At 45.7% G+C, this 8,531-nt stretch overlaps 1 protein-coding gene across 1 annotated transcript in view; it reads right to left on the reverse strand.

The window, feature by feature from the left end:
• The window catches only part of ABL1 (ABL proto-oncogene 1, non-receptor tyrosine kinase), a 143,347-nt gene that overhangs the window by 26,277 nt on the left and 108,539 nt on the right, over positions 1 to 8,531 (reverse strand). Inside the window, exons 2-3 of the mRNA XM_010856947.1 lie at positions 7,009 to 7,182; positions 6,162 to 6,457 (exon numbers count right to left, since the gene is read on the reverse strand). Coding sequence (XP_010855249.1) covers positions 6,162 to 6,457; positions 7,009 to 7,182 — 470 coding nt within the window. The remainder of the gene's footprint in view (positions 1 to 6,161; positions 6,458 to 7,008; positions 7,183 to 8,531) is intronic.

An 8,531-nucleotide genomic window follows, 5' to 3' on the forward strand; every position in this document is an offset into this window, starting at 1 on the left:
AAAACAGGAAGAGAAAGCCCAGAACACCTATGACCGGGCCACGGCCTCGGCTGTTGGCAACAGAAGGCTCCGTTACTCTCTGCATGTCTGCAATTGTAGGCAGTAAAAACAGTTTAAAGGAAGGAAATAACAACAAATATAACAAGCTGACCCCAGCTATAGCTCTCAAGAGGTAAACTGGAGTCCTTAATAAGAGATCTTTCTTTGCTTGGGAAGATGACAAATTTTTAAAAATCAGGCAAGCCAGTGGCAAACTGTGGCTTCAGTTCAGTCGCTCAGTCATGTCCGACTCTTTGCAACTCCATGGACTGCAGCATGCCAGGCGTCCCTGTCCATCACCAACTCCTGGAGTTTACTCAAACTCATGTCCATGGAATCAGTGATGCACCAAACCATCTCATCCTCTGTCGTCCCCTTCTCCTCTTGCCCTCAAGCTTTCCCAGCATCAGGGTCTTTTCAAATGAGTCAGTTCTTTGCATCTGGTGGCCAAAGTATTGGAGTTTCAGCTTTAGCATAAGTCCTTCCAATGAATATTCAGGAATGATTCTGGCTTAGAGGTTTATAATCTGTAATCTTTTTGTAGCAATTCTACTAAAATAAAATTCTAACCCCAAGAACTGTGCAGAATGATCCTGCAGCCCTGGGGAGCTTGTCCCCCAGGAAGAGGGCGCCTCTGGGTGGGAGGATCAGTCAGGGTGAGGAGGTCCCACCTTCACACCTCAGAGTGCCGAGGACCAAGCCATGAGTGAACCGCTCTCGGGAGAGGCCATGGGCCACCCGCAGGTCCCCTGAACGAGGCGGGGTCGGGGCGGGCAGAGGAGGGCACTGCTGAGCCTGCCCTCAGCTTAATGTCTGCACACTGACGACACGGCACCCCAGTCAGTGTTAAGTCACCAGTGCACCTGCCATTCAAGAAGATGACGGAGTGGGGGATGCGGGGAGAGCTCCTAATCCCTGTCCTTCTCTGGAAAAGTCTGACTGCACTACTACAGGCTGCAGACCACCCCCAGCTCCCCAAGTCCTTTCTCTCCGGCTGCTCAGCTGGTGGGCACTTTTCCTACCAAGGAGTGACGAGAGGAGGGAAAAGCCATTCCAAGGAGGCACCCCCCTGGGACCAGAGTGACCCTCCCAGCCTGGAAATCTGTGCATAGCACAGGCAGAAGGAAAGCCTGTTCTGCCTGCTGGGCTCCCAGGGCAGGTCGCCTGGGAGCGAGGCTCGTTACCCATTTCTCCCTGTCAGCTTGAAAGCGGTGCTCCCCAACCCGAGGATCAAGTTCACTCAGTTGCACAGAATGCTAATGGCTCCCCTAAGCCCTAGTTTATGCAGAATTTGTTCTTGGTCTCAGCTGATTCCCTCTCAGGCTCCTTTGTTAAAAGATTTCAGAATGATGGGAGGTTTCACTGACTGGGCAAACTTTATCCTTCTCAATAATTAAATTTACAGACCCTGAGACTCAGTTCATCTATCAACATAAAATTTACATCCTGACATTTATTAAATATTGACACTGCTCTCCCTTCAACGTACGGCACAGCCATCTTCTAAGAGTCAAGTCTGGGGGCCTCCTTCTGATTAGGGCTGGTCTGTGAGCGGCATGTTGCTTAGTGAACTGGGGGAATCTTCATCAGGAATTCATGGCATGTGCACAGGAGAAAGTGGAATGAGCATTATGAATGGCATGTCACCATGCTATGCGCCCAGTTACGTAAACACTCTGGGTGCTCAGCCAGGGCTGCACGTCTTCCTAATCACACGGGGACCCGAGAGATGGGGCCTGTCAGAGACACTCACCAGGAACAGCTCTCCTCCTGACAGCCAGGCTCACGGGCTCATCGGGCTTGAGCAACCTATGGCTGCCTTAGACCTTGGCGTCCCACCTCGGACGTGTTATTTACAGGCTGTGAGGCTAGGAAGTGACACCTGCCCAGCAACTCCCAAGCGCCTCAAACAGCAACAGGAAGGCAGTCCTTACTAATAATTCCCCCTGGTCTCCTGGACTAGGGAAGGTCAGCTTGGTTCAGCAGGCTTCTCACCAGGTGCCTGCACCTGCTGAGCCAGTGTCAGGGCGGGCAGGTCTTAAAGACACAAGAGGGGATACAGCTGGTGCCCCATCATGCCACCTCTGCTAAAGCCCAGATTCTGCTCCTGCCAACTCCGAATCTGTGACTTCAGCAGCCCACAAAAATAAACGCCAACTGGGCGGCTCGTTGAAGAAAAGAAGGAAAGACTCTTACCGAGGGCTGTGAGGAACTGTGGGGCTTGGCAGTGGCGTCCCCCCAAGTAAGAAAGATAGAGACACAAATAACCAAACAACGGGAGAATGACGGAGGTGGGTGGTGGAGGAGGAACAGCGGCCTTTAATTCCGCTTTAATTCTGTTGGCAAAGGGTTCCAGACTTTAAGAAAGCATCAAGAACAAAAACCAAATTCCAGGGTATCTGGAGATTGTTAAGCCTCACAGGACACCCAGGAAATAGCAATGGCTGTTTGGTATGGCCCTTCCAAGAGGCTAGCCTGAAACTCCTGGAGTCCTGGGCTCTGGGCCCCCAGGCTGACTGACCAGCCACAAGGGCTGCTGAAACCAGAGCCAAGAGGGTGGAGGCAGAAAGAAATCCTTTGGGGCCTGAGAGAAGAATCTTCTAAAAATTCAGTTGTTTTCTAAAGATTAGCTAATTTGAAAATAAGAATTAAACTTATTCAACCCTGGCCTATTCCTCCCACCAAACTTTAAATTTTCCCCTTCAAAATCCAAAAAGGATTGCATCAAAGCTCTGCTATGCGAGCAGCGTTTTTCAGTGCCGAGCCACGTTGTCCCACGCGCCGCTGTAATACCTCCCCCTCCCTCTGACTCTGAGGCTGTTCCACTCATTCCAGGAATACGACCCCACCCAACGGAGTCCCCTTGAGTGTGACCTGATGACCCCATGGGCTGAGAAGTCTCCAGGTGCTGGAACAGCTGAACGGAGAGTCTTTGCAGAGGAGGGGAGGGGAGTCAAGAAACCTAGGACACGCTCATGAGCTGCCCAGCAGTGGACACTGCCTGGTCAGCTCCCCATGGACTACCTGGAAAAAGGAACCCACCTGGCACACATCAGCTTCCAGACAGGGAGCCGGGCTTCCTCGTTAGATGACTCTCAAATGCTGCAGATTATGTATCCACGCAGGCCTTGCTCTCTCTCCCGCTTTAACAATATTTCAGACCAACCCCCAGCTAATGAGTTGTCAAACTAGATCATGCCTGCCCTGCATCTGTTCCAAGGATGCTGATTAAACAACTCCAGGGAAAAGAAACCATTATCCTGTTCAGTACAGACCTCGCCTGATTACTGCGGTACAGCATGGCTCGCCCTCGGTAAACAGCACAGATGGGAAGCAAGCTGTCAGCTCCAGGAAATCACCTCCCCGCCATGGGTGGTGCACTCTGTTCTAATTCACTGAAAAGGCTCCCCTGCGGCCTGAAGGCACGGTTGCAAAGGGTCCAGCACCCTGGAATGTACCCGCGGAGTGGAAGGACCTGGCTCCACAGCTGGGCTGAGAACAATGGCCGGCGAAGCATGCTGATGAGGCTGCACCCTGGTCGCCCGCCAACAGCAGACTATGCTGTTTGTCGTACAGACTCCGGTGCTGGTGTAAAGACATGGGCAGTGACGGAAAGGATCAGAAAAACATCAGATGAGAACACTGAAAAAAGACACGTACTGTGCGTCTATATGGTACAAATGAATGTGTGAGAATAGCCGTGAAGATGCTAGCAAGATTAAGAAAAGGGGACTATGAACTTCCCTGGTTGGTCCAATGGTTAAGACTCTGCCTTCCAATGCAGGGGGCATGGGTTTGATCCCTGGTCAGGGAACTAAGATCCCTGCTTGCTGCCGAGGTTTGGCCAAAAAAAAAAAAGGACTAGCCCCACCAGATATTAAAATATAAAGTCGTACAATTAAAAAGTCTGGTATTGGTATATGTACAGACAGACCAATGAAAGAGAATATACCTAAATACAAATGTAAATTTGGTATACTTCAAATCTATAAGAAAAGATGAATTTAGGAAGCACAGGTATAGTAAATATAATGAGGTATCATCTTTACCAGTCAGTGATAGAGAGGTTTTTGCAAGTCTGAGAACATACTGCTGAGGAGGGGAAAGGGAACACGCTCTCACAACACTGCTGGTGAGAAAATGCATCTGCACAATCCCTAAAGAAAGTAATCTGGCACCATCTATACAAGTTTTAGATACGAATAACCTTCAATCAGTTCTAGTAACTTATCTTGCATAACCTGGACCGTACACAAAGAAGTATGTGCAGTGTAATTTCAAAATGCTGGTCATGACCCACCAGTGGGGTCTACGGAATAAATTTAGTGGATTATGTCCAGAATGTTTTAAAATGGAACAGAACAGAATGGTATACAAAATATCAGAGTGCATTACATACAGTAAGACTAATGAGTAGGGTTTCCTGAACCTTCTGTTACTAGTGTGTATATGGGATGGTGGTGTAAAGCTTTTTTTTTTTTTACAGGGAGCTGAGATTTTTTTTTTTAAAGGCTTGAAATCCACCTCATAACGGCATTATAATAGCAGAAGACTGGAAACGGCCTAAAAATTGGCCAACAGGGAACTGCTTAAAAAAATGACGGTTCGTCCATACTATGTAGTCATTAAGAAGAATGAGGCAGCTCTGAATGTGCTGCTATAAAACAATCTCCAAAATATATTATTAGATTGAGAAAGCAAGATGCGGAACAGTGTATATTATGGATCACTTGTGTTTCTTAAAAAGTATAAACAAGTATACGCATGGGAACTATGGGAGAAACTGGTCACAGTGGTTGCCTCTGGGCAGGGGAACTGAATTAGGGGACAGAATTATGTTTCACGGCAATTGATTTTCTTTTTTTTTTTTGTTTTTAAACCATATGCATGCATTACACGTTATTAAAAAATACATACACCATCTGGACCCACGCCAACAATCCACCTATCTACACCCTCAATGACAGCGTGAAGCAGACAGTGGAATCTGAGCCTGGTTTCATCGATGACTCACTATGTGATCTTCAACAAAGAAATTTTATCCCTCTAAACCTTCACTGGGGGTTTCCCTGATAGCTCAGCTGGTAAAGAATCTGCCTGTAATACAGGAGACCCCAGTTCGATTCCTGGGTCAGGAAGATCAGCTAGAGAAGGGACAGGTTACCCACTCCAGTATTCTTGGGCTTCCCTTGTGGCTCAGCTGATAAAGAATCTGCCTGCAATGCGGAAGACCTGCGTTCAATCCCTGGATTGGGAAGCTCCCCTGGAGAAGGGAAAGGCTACCCATGCCAGTATTCTGGCCTGGAGAATTCCAAGGACTGTCTAGTCCCTGGGGTCGCAAAGAGTCAGACACAACTAAGTGACTTTCACTTTCAAACCTTCATTTCCTTAATGCAAAAATGCAGATAAAAGCACTATCTGTCCTGAGGACTAAAGTGAGGTTTAAAAGAATAGTAGGAACTCAGTAAACGTTAATTTCTCCTTTCCCTTCATGGACTCTTAATGACTGTTTATAGGAAGATCAAGAAACCATATATATCAACTCCTTTACAAAACTATAGCTCAGGTTTGGAAACACATAGGTATAATGTGATCCCATGTTTATTTTAAAAGATCTTTTATTTTGTTTATTTTTTGGTACCTAGACAGGGACTTGAACCCTCCCGTGTTTATTTTAAAATATTACACATACATGTGATTTTATCGACAGGAAGAAGGTCACGTACCACACTTGTTTTGGAGAGGTACTATTAAGGTGATCTTTCACTTTAAAAATAATCATCTATTGTGTGAATTCTCACTAAGGATAAATTACTATAACAAAAGATTTTCTAAAAAGGGAGAGTCTTAATGTAAGAAGTATGCCCACAACCCAACAGACAGTCCACCTGTCTTATGAAACTGCTGACCACACCACTCCAGGAGGACAATGAAAGAACATCACGCTGCAGACCTCTAACTGCATTCGACTGCTCCTCCACAGAGGGTCTTTGACCAGGTTAGTGGGATGATGCCTGCTGTTTCAAACATCTGCTTGCTTTGCTGCAAGAACTTAGCAGCCCAGCGGCAGGTTCTCTGGTCCCCGCCCCGGCCCATTGCTATCCCTGCCTAGGGCCACCTACCTTGCCATCAGAAGCAGTGTTGATGCGGTAGTGGTACACCCTTCCTTCGTATCTCAGTGAGATGGACCTCTGCCCAGGACTACTCTCGCTCTCCCGAACCAAGAAGCTGCCGTTGATCCCGCTGCTCAGAAGGTACTCGGCGGCGTTGCGGGACACAGGCCCGTGGTACCAGGAGTGCTTCTCCAGGCTGTTGACCGGTGTGATGTAGTTGCTTGGGACCCAGCCTTGGCCATTTTTGGTTTGGGCTTCACACCACTCCCCATTGTGATTGTAGCCTAAGACCCGGAGCTTTTCACCTTAGAAGAAAAACACCCGAACTGGACACGTCAGTTTTAAAAGCTAACACGTTCGTTTTCATTCACTCTTCTGTGATTACTAAAAAAAAAAAAAATCTCCAAATTCCTAAATATCTACTTCATTTTAACAGGTCCATATAAATATATGCATTTAGAACTGTATGAGTATACAGTTTCCTGTTTACAGTGAATATGTAGATAAATACATAGCTACAGTTTTTATAAATCTATTATTCAAGTGACCTAGTTTCTAACATAAGCAAGCTTTTTGTAGAAAAATACTTTTTCTTTAAAAAAAAAAAAAGGGTTTTCAGTGTTTGGTCCAAATGTTTTTTTCAATACAAAATAGAGAAAGCTCTGCTTTTGCTAAGAACTATACAAGAACTTTTCTCCTGAAGGAAAAGTGACTCTCATAAAGATGCTCTTAGTTTTTCTGGCTCTCTTTGCACTTCAAACAGCTCTTTCAGCAAGCAAAGGTGTGGCCAGTCAAGCCACATTTCCCCTGATCTCTGTCTCCTGCAACCACCAGCAGCTGCCCACAGCTCCTTTACCTTTAGTTATGCTTAAAGTGTTATCCCCACTGGCCACAAAGTCATACAGTGCAACAAAAAGGTTGGGGTCATTTTCACTGGGACCAGCAAGAAGGTTTTCCTTAGAGTTCCAACGAGCTGCTTCGCTCAGACCTTGGGGCTCGAAGTCAGATGCTACTGGCCTCTGAAGGGCTTCTGGAAGAGAAAGAGAAGAAACAGGGAAAAAAGTTTCATTATCAGGAGCAAAGTCTGTGTTTCCAACGTAATACATTCCTGGTTTACTTTTACTTCTTAACATCCGTACATACTACTAATAAAAAGGGGGGTTAAAAAATGGGACTCTTCCATTCCCAAATCTTGTGAAAAATCCTAAGCATTTACATTCCTGAGAGGTAACTACTTACTGCTGCCAAACGGTTTAAACTTTAAGTTCTTTAACTCAAAATGAATTATATGAGAAAGAGACGGTCCATCCTCACACCTCTTTGCCATTGCTAATTTATGTTATAATATGGAGCAAAAGCCTCCTGCTTTAAAACGTTTTCAAATGTATGAATGTTAACATACATACATAATTTAAAAATCAAATAGCGTGGAAGGGCTTATAATGAAGGACAAACGTTTTCCATCCCACTCTTCCGTTACCCAGAGGTAACAGCTGCCTTATTTTGGTGATCCCCTCCATCTCTCTAAACACAAGCTGTCCTATCATTACAACTGCCCCTCCCTCTCCCACACCAGGCTCTACTACTTACCTTTCTACTTTCAGTAACAGACTTCCACTTTAATTTCCTGTTCTCCCTGCTAGAGTCGGTCTCTCTCAGTGATTTACCTCACAAGATAAGGATGTTAACACCCTACCCTTCCTTCCACCTACCCCCACTTCCCCACATACACACTCCAGGTAGGCCTTCTTTTCATTTTCTTTTACTTTGTGTAAAAGTTCTGTTCTTCTATTTTGTCAACAAAGTCTTCCATTTTTGTCTATGCTGCTGCTAAGTCACTTCAGTCGTGACCGACTCTGTGTGACCCCAGAGACGGCAGCCCACCAGGGGTTCTCCAGGCAAGAACACTGGAGTGGGTTGCCATTTTCTTCTCCAATGCATGAAAGTGAACAGTGAAAGGGAAGTCGCTCAGTCGTGTCCAACTCTTAGAGACCCCATGGACTGCAGCCTACCAGGCTCCTCCGTCCATGGGATTTTCCAGGCAAGAGTACTGGAGTGGGGTGCCATCGCCTAGGTATATTCTAAAAGTTGAAAACCAATCAACATCTTTTATGTTAGGAAAGTGTGATTATTACCCAGTAAGGGGTTAAACACAGTATTTTTTCCTGAAGTTTCTTCTATTTTTTTTTTTTTCTTGAACTACATTCAAACTCTCCACAGGTTATTTCAAGGCAGCAAATCTACTCCAAGTAGATCTTTACAGTTGTAGAATATTATGGGGTGAAATCTGATACTCATTTAAGGACACTACAGTAAGAAATCAAACTTTTAAAAAGCAGGAAAGTGGGAAATTCTAACTTTATGCCAAAAGCAAGAAAA

This window comes from Bison bison, unplaced genomic scaffold (genome assembly GCF_000754665.1).
Source record: "Bison bison bison isolate TAMUID 2011002044 unplaced genomic scaffold, Bison_UMD1.0 scf7180017864375, whole genome shotgun sequence".
In the NCBI taxonomy this organism is placed as follows: Eukaryota; Metazoa; Chordata; class Mammalia; order Artiodactyla; family Bovidae; genus Bison; species Bison bison.